A 16,199-nucleotide genomic window follows, 5' to 3' on the forward strand; every position below is an offset into this window, starting at 1 on the left:
TCCATGTAAATGAGCTGTTATAATTTGATATCCATTTGATCTCTGCAGAAGTTATTTCTCCTTCCCCTAAGTAACATCAGAATTTATTGTTTTTACTTCACTAGTTCATTTTAAATGTCTGGTGTGGCAAATTACAATTTTAAAACACAAATATACAGTTAATTTGATCAAAAAAGATGAATGAATAATACTTTATGAAGAATGAGCAAAAGTCTATTTAAAATACAGCAGATGAAGTAGGCCTATAGCATTTCACACTACATGTCAAATATCCAAAAGTATTTAATGTCAGCCACTTATTTTACATCCCATCTGGACTTTTTAAACTTAAAAACTTTAAACAAACATCCTTTGTGCAAAACAGTGCATGCATTGCCTGAATTGCTTCAAATTAGGTTTTAAAAATAATAGCATTTTGAAATAGTGCATGGGCACCATCTGAAACAATAACTAAATGAAGCAGCGGGCGTGTGCTAGTATGACCAGAGACACTCGAGAATCTGACCTACTGCATGCACCAAAATTCCAGAGAGAGAGAGAGAGAGAGTGCATGTGTGTGTGCGTGTGTGTTTTAACAGGGATGTTCCATGTTTGATTTGGCTCCTGAAGCATTCATTAGTAGGAATGTTATGATGGGCAGGGGATTCTCAAGTCATAGTGTTACTTGGCACGTGTACAAACAATACGTAACTTACTAATGAAGTGACTTAGATTTTTCACAGTCAGCCTAAAAGAATTATAAAATAATTTACATGTAGGCACTGCAGAAATATTTGGACACTTAAAGGGATATTCCTGTTTCAATACAAGTTAAGCTTAATAGGCATTATTTGTGGCATAATGTTAATTACCACAAAAATGTATTTGGATTTATACCTCATTTCCTGTCAAAATAAATAAATAAATAAAAAGTGCACTTACAATGGAAGTGAATGGGGCCAATCCATAAACATTAATAAACACGTTTAAAAAGTATAGCCACAAGACGTAAATATGCAAGTTAACATGATTTTAGTGTGATAAAATCACTTACCTTTTCTGTGTAAAGTTATAGCCTTTGTTGCCATGACGACGTAAAGCAATAAAAAAATATGATGTAAACAACTTTACAGCGCAAATAATACACAAGTTTTAACAGAAGAATTAATGTAAGTGCTTTTATAAAACTATAAGCTTCACATTTGTGCCTCCAAAAATTGGCCCCATTCACTTCCATTATAAGTGCCTAATTGTAAATCAATTTTTGTTTTAATTTATTTATTATTATTATTATTTCTTAAAAATAAACATATTTTTTGTGGTAATCAACATTTTGCCACAAATGCTGTCGATTGAGCTTAACTTATTAATTCTTGGAATAGTCCTTTAAGCCACACTTAAAAGTGTCTTAATATCATTATATTAGATAACACGATCAAGCCAAGTGGTATTGACTTTAAAGAAAGATTGAACAAGCACAATATTTCTCAAAAAGATGTTTGTTTGGTTTGAAAAGATAAAACTATAGATATATTATATTTGACAGTTTTTTGTAGAGCATGTCCATAGTTAATGTGATGAACTACACATGTTGTTGTGACCTGTAATTGTCAACTCAAGGTTCTATATCTGCTTGATCTAACCCTTAAACTCCTTGTTGGACTAACCTAATGCAGTCAGGTTGATTCCATCATACTAAATCTTTCACTTAAATAAAACCAGTTAAATTTGGATGTCACCACATAAAGCTAATTTTTTAGGTTCTTAACAATGTTTTTTACAGTGTGTTATATCGTTGTTGTTGTTGTTGTTATTATTAATTATTATTAGTATGCTGATTATTATTATTGAGGTTTTCCGGTCTGCCACATGAAAAGCGCTGCGTTTCCTCTGGCAGTGTTCTCTACAGTCCAGCTCAAGGACTGGACCTTGAAGTGCCACAATTTCGTCTTCCACATCCTGGGGTCAGGAAACACATTACTCAGCTCTCTCGTTCATAAGAAGGAAATGAGACCATGTCACTCACCACCAGGAACTAACAACACTGCCAAGAACAGAACTGAGAACATTCAAAACTAAATGAATATGGACTGAATGGCACAGATTTACAAGCATTCCAGTCATTACGACCGCCATGTTCAGATGTTTTGGAAAACAAGTCGATTGAACTTACTGTGGCACTTTAGTTCAAACTGGCATTGCTTCTAATGGAAAATGCTTTCCTTGCCAGAGACATGACCGGGCATTTCGACTGTTTCTGAAACACCATTTTAGAGCGCTACTGAACAATAACCTCTCAGTAACCCTGTGATAAAAGAAATTGTTGTCAAGAGAGAGGCTGTATTTGTTCCCATTACATTATGTGAAACTAGATTTTTACATTTAAATGTGAGTGGTGCTTGCCTGCACAGAACTCACTACCACGATGCTAGAGTGATGTGAGCGGGTTGCCATGGTGTTGCTATGTAGTTGCTAAGGTGTTCTGAGTGTCTGTTAAATCATTTTTATGTGGTAACTATGGTGTTATGGGTGGTTGCTTCTGTAGGTGTTGCTACTTAAAGGAATAGTTCACCAAAAATGAAAATTCTCTCATCATTTACTCACCCTCATGCCATCCCAGATGTGTATAACTTTCTTTGTTCTGCTGAACACAAACAAATATTTTTAGAAGAATATATAAGCTCTGTAGATCCTTACAATACAAATGAATGGTGGCCAGAACTTTGAAGCTCCGAAAAGCATATAAAGGCAGCATAAAAGTAATCCATATGACTCCAGTGGTTAAATCCATGTGTTCAGAAACGATATAATAAGTCTGGGTGAGAAAGAGATCAATATTTAAGTCTTTGAAAGTGGAGATTTATAATATAAAAGGATTTAAATATTGATTTGTTTGTCACCCAAAGCAATTGCATCACTTTAGAAGACATATATTAAACCACTGGAGTTGTATGGATTACTTTTATGCTGCCTTTATGTGCTTTTTACTATAAATCTCCACTTTCACATTCTTCTTTTGTTTTTGGTGATTCACATTCTTTGTGCATATCGCCAACTACTGGGCAGGGAGGAGAATTTATAGTAAAAAAAAAGACATAAAATATATCTGTTTCTCACCCACACCTATCATATCGCTTCAGAAGATATCGATTTAACCACTGGAGTCATATGGATTACTTTTAGGTTGCCTTAACATGCTTCTTGGAGCGTCAAAATTTTGGTCACTGTTCACTTGCATTGTATGGACCTACAGAGCTGAAATATTCTTTTAAAATCTTTGTTTGTGTTCTGCAGAAGAAAGAAAGTCATACAAGAGTAAAATGATATGAGGATGAGTAAATAATGAGAGAATTATAATTTTTGGGTGAATTATTTCTTTAATGGCCCAAGTCAGAGGAGCCCCAAAATCAACTTACAATTCAGATCTTTCCTTTTATTTTTACTTCATCTATTATTTTTAAAAAACCTGCAGATCAGTTGATCCCTTTTCTCTTTTTTATTTAATTATTTTGTTTTGTTTGTACAGTATGTAGAATTAAAGATTGATATTCTGGTTCCTGGATATGGCTTGGGTCACTCCTTCAGTGTAAATCTATGGGATTTTTCACCTGTTTAATCAGTTGCCAGGCAAAAATCATAAGTCCAATTATTTAGAAAAGTAATAGAACACCTTTCCTCAACAAGCTGCATGAATTGAGGCACCATTCATGTCTATAGCGACAAAAAAAAAATTATTATATACTCAGACATCTTTAGCATTGGTCAACGAAAACGTTGTAAGACAAACATGTCCATCTTTAGAAATGGGAGCTTTGGATACTTCAGCACTCTGTCAAATGCATTGGACAAAACCAGAGGTCTGGAATGTTAATAGTCTGTTTAAATCATGTTTAAAAGGCAACCCGACCCTGTGGAGGAGGGCTGAGCATTGCTCTTATTTCCAGCAACCAAAACACCCCCAAACCCCCCAGTCCCAAGGCGACAATAAAGTAGTTTGAGGGCACGCGGACTCTCATTCTGTTTGCGTGACCCCTCGCAGGGGGCAGAAGGGAAGAGGATGTTGATGCACTTGCCTGCTCCAACAGATAATGGCAGTCCCATCCTTGCTGTTTTCTGCATCCGGGATGCCACCCCAGGTGCACTCCCCCTGGATAGTCAGACTTCATAGACTAACTGCATTTGTTTAGACTATTAATCTATGTATGACATGCAATTTGCACTGTGGCTTGTGGCAGTCGTTTTATACGCTGTGCATCAAATGCATGCATCAAAAGGAAAATATCTGGAGTATATCTAGGTTGCCGTAACCATGTGACAGAAAAGGCTGCTTGTTTTTGTCCATTACAGAGGAAGGAAGAGTTAGACATAAATCAAAACTAAACACCTTCCTGTCCTGTCACTGAAGCCTTGACACAACGATGGACAAACTAGTGAACGCTTACATTTAGTGACTACAGAAAAACAGCATTAACTACTGATGCAGAAGGAATGAGTGGCATGCTTAGTTTACAAAAGGGAAAATGATTGGACAACCACTTGGAAAACATGATCAAAGTATTTTAATTGGATTCCATGTAATATCTATAATGATTTTCTGTACATCTATAAAGGCAGCAATGTAAAGAATATAGTGCAATTTACATATCATAGAATGTTACAATTTAGTGATTGAAAACATAAATTCTTCATTTACACTTTCTTTAGCATTTTTAAAACACTCTGATTAGAGAGATAGAAAATATTTAAATCCATAATTCTATTTAAAAAATAAAATGAACAGGTTTATTTGTGTAAATTTGACTGTACTGCCAAAATTAAATTAAGTAGAACTTAACAAAGAACTGAACAGTAGAAGGGACAAAATATTAACGTTAAAGGGATAGTTCACCCAAAAATTTAATTCTGACATCATTTACTTACCCTTTTGTTACAAACTGACTTTCTTCCTTTTAATACTAAAGGAGAGATTCACAGCCTCAGTCACCATTCACTTTCATTGCATCTTTTTCCATACACTGAGTGAATGTTCCACATAATTAAGAAAGAAATAGGCCTACAGGTTTGGAACAACATGAGGGTGAGTAAATGATGACAGAATCTTCAACTTTGGGTAAACAATCCCTTTAAGCCTAGATTGTTATCCCCCAAGATAAACGTAGCTGTGGATCATGTCACAACGGTAATTCTGTCATCAATCAATATAAATTACCCTTGTAAAATCAGATCTTTGGGCATCTACAGACATTTGGCACAAACATTATTGAAGAACTGCCTGTGGTCTTTTTCGTTTGTTTGATGTCAGCATGCATCAAGTACACAATGTAAAATAAATTCGCCTTAAAATGATTGATTAGTGTCATGAGAGATACATGGCTCTAATAAATGAAAGCTGATAATCACTTTAAAACGCAGACAACCTCTAAAAATCAGTGGCTCATTAAAGCCTACAGACCATTGAACATGGCACAAGTTACTGTTTCTGCAGGCACAGTTTTAAAACTCAAAAGGGAAGTGGAGTATACGAATGGCTTGGGCTTTCTGACCGTGTTCTCTAAGGCATGTGCTGAAAAACGGGAATGCTTTACCTCTCGGCCCACTGGAAAAGGAATACAGCAGTGCCATGTTATCTGCATTATAAAATGACACGGCCTGTTCCTCATAATCCAGGAAAATTCCGATCCTGCTTGGCGAGGTCATCACCGACAGTGGCCTCCATGGCTGAGTGCCGGCAGAGTACTGGTTGCCATTCCGCAGCCGAAGGGTCCAGTATCCATTCTCAGGGCACAGCTTGACACGGGCCTGTCGATTCACTGATTCCAGAGCGACGCCCAGATCCCACTTCGGACTGTTGCTCACATCCACCTCCCAGTAATGGCTGCCTGATTGGAAGCCCTCGGTTGTGAGAATGTTGACGCATTGGAGGAAGCGCTTTGAATCGCACAGGTAGAGGGTAATTTTGTCACTCTCAACCACTTGGGTTTTGTTCCTGGAAAGTTGTAAGCTGGGGTGAGCCGTGTCCTCGTCAAATATCAGTGGTGCTGGGGCTGTAAATAAATGTATCATGAACTATGCTTTAAAACAATCAAGTGTAATTGGGTTGTTTTAGTTTCAGTTTGTGGGAGAGGTAACTGCTTCTCTAACGAAGTTTACAATAAAGAAAACATCCTCACGATTCAGGGGATATCTTTTTTAAAGGTCAATGTCAACATTATAATATTTATAATATTTATAGTATTATATTATTAAAATACATCGACTCAGTTGTGATTCAGGCGATACCTTTTTGAATGGACAATGTCATAATAATATTCTAATATATTGTTTTTTATGTGGATTGACGACAGCAGTCGTGCTTTGGATCGTTTGTGAGTCACTCTTTAGGGAGTTATACTGTAAGACCTCAGTAGGACTTCTAAGCTGTCATTGGTTTAGGAGCTACTTTTAGTGTAAATATGCTTCATGAATTACTCCTAGATGAAAGTTTTACGAGTCCTAAAATTAGGATGACACACCCCTAATTTTTAAGAATTGCTCCTAAATTTCCATGTTAGGAGCTACTTTTAGTCTTCAGATTTTTTGTGAATACAGGCCCAGACCCTTTGTACCAAGGAATAAAAGTTATAGTTCATACAAAAATTGTAATTCTCTCTTCATTAACTCATCCTCATGCCATCCCAGATGTGTATGACTTTCTTTCTTCTGCTGAACACAAACAAAGGTTTTTAGAAGAATATCTCAGCTCTGTAGGTCCATACAATGCAACTGAATGGTGATCAAAACGTTGAAGCTCCAAAAAGCACATTAAGGCAGCATAAAAGTAATCAATATGACTCCAGTGGTTTAATCCATGTCTTTTTACACTGTACATCTTGCCAGTGTAGTCTCTAGGCACGATCATGATTTCAAGCTTGATTACACTTCCTAGTGTTTGACGCATGCGCAGTCTGCTAGATGGCGCTAGGCAGTGCTTGAAATCAGTGAAAAAGAGTTATATTTTGGACTGTTGGACTGATCGACTGTTGGACTGATCGCTTCAGAAGACGGATTAAACCACTGGTGTCTTATGGATTACTTATATGCTGCCTTTATGTGCTTTTTGAAGCTTCAAAGTTCTGGTCACCATTCACTTGCATTGTATAGACCTGCAGAGATATTCTTCTCAAAATTTTGTTTGTGTTCTGCAGAAGAAAGCAAGTCATACACATCTGGGATGGCATGAGGATGAGTAAATGATGAGAGAATTTTGTTAATTTTTAAGAGCATGGCCAGTGTCACAAATTTGCTTACTCGATTGGTGACTTAGTAAACTGCAGAATCTTAAATATTTTTATTCATTTTTATGTCATACCATTGCTTTGTTTTACATTTTTCCAAAATCTTAGTTTATTTTCATGTTTAAATTAAATTCTGAATCCAAAATATAACTGTAAGTGCAATATAAAACCGTTATGACTCCAAACTAAACTGTAATTGTAAAACTCATGGCTAACAGTCAAGTATGGCAGTGGAAAACACTGAAACCAGGAGAACATTAATTTTCTAATAAGGGTGTAACACTATATTTCAATTTAAACAAAAATGAGGTTGAAGCCTGCTAACACTGACATCATAATCCTGGTTTAACATGAGTCCACACAATGTCCTTGAACAAATCACTTCAAGCACCCATTGCTGCTTCAGGGGGGCTATTCATGAGGTTGGTGTACTGTGACTATGACAAAAACATCATCTGTTACAATGGAGAATACTTACCTCAAGACTGTTTAGTAATATTGTGTTAAATTTTTTATTAATTACTCAAATTAAAAGCAATACTGTAGTTCAGAGTAGAGTGTAGAAGTTCTGAAATATAGCCAATATTTGGCAATGGACCACTTTGACAAGCTTTGTGGTTTGAATTGTAACATGATAAACGTTGGATCAACTCATATTGATGCACTGTTCGGTGTGTTCCGCACACAGCCGTTAGAGGGTGCTGCTAGCTCACGCATCGCAATGCAGTATGCGGACTGTTTAAAAACGCAGCATTTTGCAGGGGCCTGGGTAGCTCATTGGTAAAAGACACTGCCTACCACCACCCCTGGAGTTTGCGAGTTCGCTAGTTCGAATCCCAGGGCGTGCTGAGTGACTCCAGCCAGGTCTCCTAAGCAACCAAATTGGCCCGGTTGCTAGGGAGGGTAGAGTCACATGGGGTAACCTCCTCGTGGTCGCTATAATGTGGTTCATTCTCGGTGGGGTGTGTGGTGAGTTGAACGCGGATGCCGCGGTGATGGCGTGAAGCCTCCACACATGCTATGTCTCAACACATGCTATGGCTCAACAAGCCATGTGATAAGATGCACGGGTTGATGGTCTCAGACTCGGAGGCAACTGGGATTCATCCTCCGCCACCTGGTTGAGGTGAATCACTACGTGACCACGAGGACTTAAAAGCGCACTGGGAATTGGGCATTCCAAATTGGGTGAAAAAGGGGAAAAATCCAAAAAAACACAACATTTTGCCGTTTAGTAATCGTACAAGGCCATATCACGATTTAAATCTTAACTCAATCCATAATGCTGCCTTGATGGATATACCAATGTCTTAGAGGTCAAAGTCTGTAGGTTTCAAAGCGTTTGAATGGTTTTCCTTCTACATGTACCGTAAATGCCGCTTTTACAACTGTCACACCGGTTTTTCCACATTAATGTGAAAATGATAATGAATAAAAATCAAATATTAAATGTTCTGAGGAGTGCCAACCCTTCTACATTCTGTGGCTATTATTATTTCTGGATTGTGCATTTCAAGTCACAGAGTTTTTACAGATTGTGTAGCCTACCAAAAACTCATGTCCATTTTTATCACGTCCGTAACCCAAGTTAATTTCCCGATCTAAACTGACAAAAACTTGTCTAACATTTTCTATTGTCTGGACTCTGTATGCAGGGGTTTATGATTATACATACAAATGGTTTGATATACTGGCACTGAGCACTTTATATGTTAAGTTAAATTTCATGCTTTCACTGCAAATATCATGTCCGGAACGCTGAAATTGAAAAGACTGTGGCAACGGTTCAAACCCGTTTTACATCCATCCATTTATAAACTTTTATTTCTCTGGATTAATTAAAATAAAACTGACTTACTTAAATAAAGTGCTGACTGTGAAAATCAATAGCCTATGCGCGTTCTCAACTCTAAAGTATGTGCATGACACAGCAGTGGCTCCATCCAAGGAAAGGTTTAATGACTCTACTTTGGGTGAAAAGTGCTTACAGAGAATGCTTACAGAGAAACTTATAAAGAAGTCACGTGGGTCACAATTTTTAGGTTGGAAAAAACGGAATTCCAGATTAATCTGGAAAAAGCACATCCCTGAATATTTATTAAAATTTTTCCTTTTGTTTTCAGCATAAGAGGGAAGGTCATAAGGTTTGGTACGACATGATGGTGAGTAAATTATGACACTTTTCATTTTTGGGTGAACTATCTCTTTAAAGATAATCTAGTCAACACAAAATACATACTGTATATAGTGTTTAGTGGATTAGTACAGTAGATTTAATGGACAAATTACCTGGATTCAAATGTTGAAACATCTTTCGCCACATAGTGTACTGCAGAGGAGCGATGTATTTGCTTCTGAAAGCATTCAGGTTGATATTCAGCTCTTCTGGAGGTGTTCTGGAAGTCATGGAAACATCATGGTCAGGGTTTAAATATGAAATATGCAAACATTCAAAGTTTTGAGCAGATAAATCTAAATATTTCAAATGCCAAGGGGAAAGAGAATCATATTTTCTTGACATGGAACACAAACAAAACCCACAATTTGTATGCAGCATCAATGGTTTGCTCACTGTGGGTTTTATGGCACTATTTTTGGTTAAGTTGCTTCTTTGAAACAATTTGTCCAGTGAAAAGCACTATACAAATACAAATTACTTGATTAAGAGTGGTTTGTACAAGGTACCTTAAAGAATAGTTCACCCAAAAATTATAATTCTCTCATCCTTTAGGCCTTAAGCCGTCTCAAACTCGTAAGACTTTCTTTCTACTGCAGAACACAAATGAAGGAGATATAATGTGTTCATATCAATACAATGCTAGTCCATGGGTTTAATGATTTATAGTGAAAGAGTTACACATTTTGTTTTTTCTCACCCTAAACCAATTGTATTTCTTCAGAAGACATGGATTAAACCACTTGAGTCGTATGGGTTACCTTTATGCTGCCTTTATGTTCTTTTTGGAGCCTGGAAATTTTGGACCCCATGGACTTGCATTGTATGGATATAAACACATTAAACAACTATGAAAATATCTTCATGTTTCGCAGAAGAAAGAAAGTCATACAAGTTTAAGGCGGCATAAGGGTGAGAGAATTATAATTTTTGGGTGAACTATTCCTTTAAGACAGTGTTTCTACATCCTTTCCTGGAATACCACTAACAATATGGGCGAATTCCAATGAAAGTGATCATCCCTATACCCTACTCACTTTAAAGGGCAGAGTGCTTGATGTGGGTACTCTGAATGGAACATGGCATAACTGTATGAATTTACCCTTCGCTAACAATCTTGTGGAAGGGTCCTTCATGAAAAGATTTATTTCCTTACTTTTGTTTGGAACGACCCTTCGAGTGGCGTCCCCTTTCCACAGTGCCCTTCGAAGGGCACAGAAGGCCATTTGGAATACGCCCTACACATTTTGGATGTCTGCCTTATTTGACAAACTCAATTCAGATCATGCAGCACTCTACTAAATAGCTTATCAGTAGAATCAGGTGTGTAAAGGCATGGTCACAATTACCTTCACATGGGGAAATTTCGCTGGGAAATACAGTAATTTAAATGGAACTCCACGCGATCGAATTTCGTGCGATGGACTTCCAGTGGCAAAGAATTTCCCCTCACGGATTTTGTGTGGAGTTCACCACATTGACCAATAGGAAGTTGCTTGATTAGGCAGTGACCTCTGTGTGGGTGGCGCTTTGTACACAGCTTTACTTAAGGCCCCGATATACATCTGGAGAATTTGTTCTTCGTCCATGGGTAAAAAGAAGTTTGAAACAGACAAGCAACGGTATACTGTTTGCAAACATTCAGACACCCGCCACACCGCTGTGGGAGGTGTTTAGAAGTACATTTAAATATGAGGATGCTCAGTAAAACCTGAACTAATGTGACATCAAAATGTGTTATCAATGACTTTATGTCTCATTCTATAAGTAAAATTCACACTAGATAAGTAAAAGATGCTGTTTTAACCACTCAGTGATGAATTAAAAGTAATATGCAGTAGAAAATGTTCAGTTTGTCTTGTTTACATCCTGAATCCATGAGGCTAATGCGTGAAAACGCTATACACGGCCATGCTTGCACAGATGGAACTGCAGTTGTATCGAACTTCTTTTTACCCCTAAATGGAGAACGAAGAAGAACTTCTTTGGAAGTATTGGGGCCTTAATGCGCTAACACGCTATACGCGGCCATAATATGTGCCAATTATACGCTGTTATTGTAATTTATGATGACACCAATACAACTGCAAAGATTGGTGTATAAAAGAGTGTTATTGGGAAGAATACAGACAAAAGAATGATGATAAGAGGGGCACATCTTATTATGGGCAGATATATAAAATGAAAGAGTGAATGGGCACTTAAGAGTATTTGAGTAGATTTGATTCCTTTTGTAGACTAATTAAAACAAAACAAAATGTCTTAACTGACTGAACGGGGATTAGCTGTCAGCCTCAAGGAAGGTGGAGCTTCAGGTCATACCTAACGATGATGTGGACCAATGGCAGCAAGAAGGTGTTTAGCAGCCGATAAGAAGTTTACCTTACAGTTTGCCCAGGCGAGCTATTACGAACCACCGTAACAAACTCAAAAACACTTTCTTTTTGGCCAGATTTTGTTCTAAATGACATCACACCCATTCTTTCTTCAGTTCATATGAAGTTTATAGGGGCCTTTAATATTCACAATAGAAAAGGATATCATTTAGAAGCAAGTTTCTTCTTAACTTCATTCTCCTCGAGTATAAAGTGCAACATTAAAAAGAGGCTGCTTGGCTATTAGTTTTTCGCTGGTTTCACACACGTTTGGCATCCGCCCACGCCTTCTTTGTACACGGAATTTCGCCATGCAAAGGTAAATGTGACCGCGCCTTTAGATAAAGAAGCCTTCCAAAATGTAGGAGACTTCCAAAATGTGTCGCGTTAGTTGTACTCCAGGAAAGGATTGAGAAACACTGCTTTAAGAACATGATTAAGTATTCGAGACTGTGGTAAAATGTGTTTTTTTTATTACTACTCACCTGGAATTCAGTTCTGGAAGCTGTGGAGGGAGGAAATGGAATAGAACATGTTATTTTGCCAACTCGATTACAGAAGCCATCTCAAGCAGTAGAACCACAGCAAAAGCAAACCATCTGTCTGATAATTAACAGCACATGCTCAAATCAGAGCAGAATCGATTTTTCTACCGTTCTGCATTTAGTGCCAAAACAAAAAAAAAAAAAGACAGACACTGGCTTTAGCTACACTTCACTAATAACTCATACTGACAACCAGCACTCTAGTTTCTTGTGTAAATATGACATTAATTTTCCAAATATTAGTTCTGTGATGAATGGGTATGAGGCAGTAGTATGAAAAATGGAAACTGTGCAAACAGTCATTATAATCACCTCTACAAGTACAGATTGGTCTGTGTTGCTGGCAGTCTGGTGTAATGTGTTGATGTTCTGCTCCACGTCTCTCGTGACCACCTGTAGGGCCTCCAGATGTCGCTCCAGTCCCTGAAGCAGTTCCTCCTGTTCCCTCCTCAACTCCTCCATCATGGCATCCTCCTCCACCCGCAGGAAGTGATGCAGAGCCTGGAAATCACTCTTCACTCGCTGCTGCAGATCAGCTCCCATTTTCTGTTCGGAGGAAAGGGAGAGATAAGGATGTGATTCTGGATTGCAGGAAATTATACACTGTGAGCAGTCTCTTCTTTAAAGATAGACCTACTCTTATTTTCTCCATCTTTTCTTTGTCTTCACGGATCATTGTGATGTAGGCGTCTTTCATGCAGCGCTGCGAATCCAGGCAGTCCTTTAATTGTTTCTGGAAAAGAACAATTGGCAATAACAGTTTTACATAAAATTGAAACAGCATTTTAATGATTATAGTTTCATAAAGCCTGGAGGTGGTGAAAATTCATGCCAATGTGAAACAATGTTGCATAAGGTGGAATAAAATAAAGCCATGTGAGGCCATTAGTGCATTACACTAATTTACCATGTTTAAAATCCCTTTATAGTGCATAAAACCCCTTAAACACTGTAATGCAAGGCCACGAGTGGCTTATTGCTTTTATAGAATGACAGCAAAATGATAAAAGAATCCAATAATCAATATGCAGTTATATTTATTAATAATCAAAACAAACAATTCGTCCACCGAGTAATACAGTTCATTAGCCTAACAACTTGGCGCATTAATATAGAATATGCGGTCACAGGTGTGCGTTAATCTACATTTTACAATGGCTCATCCAATCAGAATTTGGCGTCAGAAGTCAGAACTATCCGTTTTAAAAGAATTCGGTGTAGCAATGCTTTTGGGTGTATTTTTCAATTATCAAAACAAAACACATGGGGAGACTTCAAAAATCAAACAGACCAATATCAGCTGACACAAAGTCTATTTGAGGTTGCTGGAAATTCACAAGTCACATGACTTGACTTGGTCTTGTGATTTCTGAAACAACAAAGTTATGAGGTTTTATAGACCTTTATGTCCCAAAAACATGAGGAAAGCATATTGGATAAAAAAAAGTCATTTCATGAAAAGCAGAACTTATCATTTCATGCCATTTTTTCCATTACTCTTGTACTTCTCTTTTTCTTTTTCTTTTACTTGAACTATGTTGTCTAATTGCGTTAATGCCAAGTAAACAAGGTGAAAGTAAACGTAGAAGTGAAACCTTGGCTTTAAACACAAATATTAACCTATATAATATCAGTACCTAAGAATGAATCAAAACCCACCTCGACAAACTTGACAGATTCAGATGTGGCGCTGGCCCTGACTTTCTCCACCAAACAGGTGACTAAGTAATTAGTCTGAAAGTGTTTGTTGGGAAACTCTTTTCTGCACTGAGGGCAGGACACAGGACTCCTGACAGTCTTCCAGTAAGACGTGATGCATCTCTTACAGAAGTGATGCATGCAGCCCAGCATCACTGGATCTTTGAAGAGCTCAAAGCAGATGGCACATGTCAGATCTTCTCTGAGACTCATCTTACTCTTGCCGGATGCCATGTCGAGCAGATCTACTGTGGTTTATTTCACTTCCACTTTTGGTGCTGTTCATGTAATAATGAAAATAAAGGAGTCACCTTATTACCTCCTTACATTTTTGACACCCATCCCCAGTAATAAATTCATTACTATTATTTTAAATATTTGCAGAATGAAACTGTAATCTTAGCTATTGTTTGCGTTTGTTGTATATAAAATAAAAAAACTGAATGTTAGAGCCTCTTACAAAATTTAACCATGATAACAATAGGTTCCACTTAAATACCATACCCTGATAGCACACATACAATACCCAGTCATCTATTTGATGTGTGTTTACATCTGGAAAACTTATTTTTTACTTTGTTTGCTCATCTGCAACACTTCTATAAGACGTATGTCAATAAGTATGTCTCGGATGTCAATAAGACATTAAGCAGATGTCTTTGAGATGTTTATGCTTTGGAATGTTTGTAAATCCAATCTTTTTAAGATGTTTAGCAGATGTAAATTAGATTTTGATGCTTTCCAGATGAAAATATCTAAAACAGACATCTCGGAGAAGTACGTGTGCTTTCTGGGTAGTTACGAAATTTACTGTTACAACTGTAAAATCATAATAAATTATAACAAGTTATCCCTCAAACAGTGTAAGAAGCTTCTCCAGTCTTTTTGCCATTTTTTTTATTTTATTTTTTTATTTCTTTTGATGTCAGTGGTGGCTAACACCAAGATACCACAGTGTTTTTGTAGTGACTATGGTATTTCAGCAGAAAGTACCCTTACAAAAAAGTAATTTGGAGATGGTAAGAAAAGGTTAGCACACTAAATGATTACAATATTCATGCACCATGGTATTTATATGGTTCTTCGAGGTGCTTAAAAGAATACCATGGTACTACCACGGTGTATGTGCAACAACCATACGAGGCTGAATCCAGCTTCTTATTCGCAGCTTCTTATTGACGCTATCCGGTCTACCTTAAAAGACGCGACGCTTCCGCGTTTGCCAGCTTCGCTTTCGCGCTTGTCTTAAAGGGGCCGTGCCGCTTTTCCGCATCTTTTAAGGTAGACCGGATAGCGTCAATAAGAAGCTGCGAATAAGAAGCTGGATTCAGCCTCGTAACAACCATGATATTTGCATGGTATATGTCCAAAAAAAAAAAAAAAAATGCTATTACCACGGTGCCTTGTGAAATATATATATATATATTTTTTTAAAAACATGGTAATACCATATGGTACGTGTTGGGATTACAGTTAAGGCGACAACCAAGTTACCACAGTTGTACAGTAGTAATTAGGGTATTTAGGTAGAAACTACTGTTAAGCTGAAAGAAGTTTCAGTCTTTGTTACGCTGGCTGTGTGAATGTAATATGAATTAATAAACATAAGCCTGCTATGAGCTAGCTACATGGCTAAAAACCAAAACGCTGATTGCACGGAAATAAATATACTCGTATGAACCAAATGTGCTGGTATTAAATCAATAATAAAAAATAAAACTTACCATCTATGACTTGGTTTGGTTGTCTGTGAAGTCCCAGAGAGATTTTTTACAACGCCTGTATTCCCAGTGAGTTCAATCTCAAAGTTCACTATGGTCCTTTGAAAAAGTGCTTTCACTTTACTTTCTTATCACTGGTTCAGGACACTGTGTTCCCTATGAACAGATGATGGAATAGAAACATATGAATGAAGAGACACAAAACAGTGCAATCTCATCATTTACTTTGATTATAATCAACATTCTTCTTTTTTCATATCAATTTCCATATTCATAACCAATTTCATTGCCACACAATGAATAAATAGGCGATAATCTAGTCTAAGCTCTTGCACAAAAATATACAGAATTTACAATTTGATCCATGCTGAGATCAAATTTTTTTTTTTTTTAAATCTTAACCAGCCTAAGATGGTTTGTTGGACTTAGCT

The 16,199-nt window shown here is 37.2% G+C and overlaps 1 protein-coding gene across 3 annotated transcripts in view; it reads right to left on the reverse strand.

The window, feature by feature from the left end:
• The window catches only part of LOC127412834 (vascular endothelial growth factor receptor 3-like), an 85,566-nt gene extending 69,642 nt beyond the window's left edge, over positions 1-15,924 (reverse strand). For 2 of the 3 annotated variants that reach the window (XM_051649491.1, XM_051649490.1), the window contains exons 1-6: positions 15,772-15,924; positions 14,009-14,325; positions 12,987-13,082; positions 12,662-12,895; positions 12,290-12,309; positions 9,543-9,649 (exon numbers count right to left, since the gene is read on the reverse strand). In XM_051649491.1, coding sequence (XP_051505451.1) covers positions 9,543-9,649; positions 12,290-12,309; positions 12,662-12,895; positions 12,987-13,082; positions 14,009-14,281 — 730 coding nt within the window. In that variant the 5' untranslated portion in view covers positions 14,282-14,325; positions 15,772-15,924. Of the gene's footprint in view, positions 1-9,542; positions 9,650-12,289; positions 12,310-12,661; positions 12,896-12,986; positions 13,083-13,640; positions 13,719-14,008; positions 14,326-15,771 lie in introns of those variants that run through there. The other variant, XM_051649492.1, reaches the window with a different exon arrangement.
• Between the last annotated feature and the right edge of the window lie 275 nt (positions 15,925-16,199).

Source organism: Myxocyprinus asiaticus, chromosome 22 (genome assembly GCF_019703515.2).
Source record: "Myxocyprinus asiaticus isolate MX2 ecotype Aquarium Trade chromosome 22, UBuf_Myxa_2, whole genome shotgun sequence".
Classification (NCBI taxonomy): Eukaryota; Metazoa; Chordata; class Actinopteri; order Cypriniformes; family Catostomidae; genus Myxocyprinus; species Myxocyprinus asiaticus.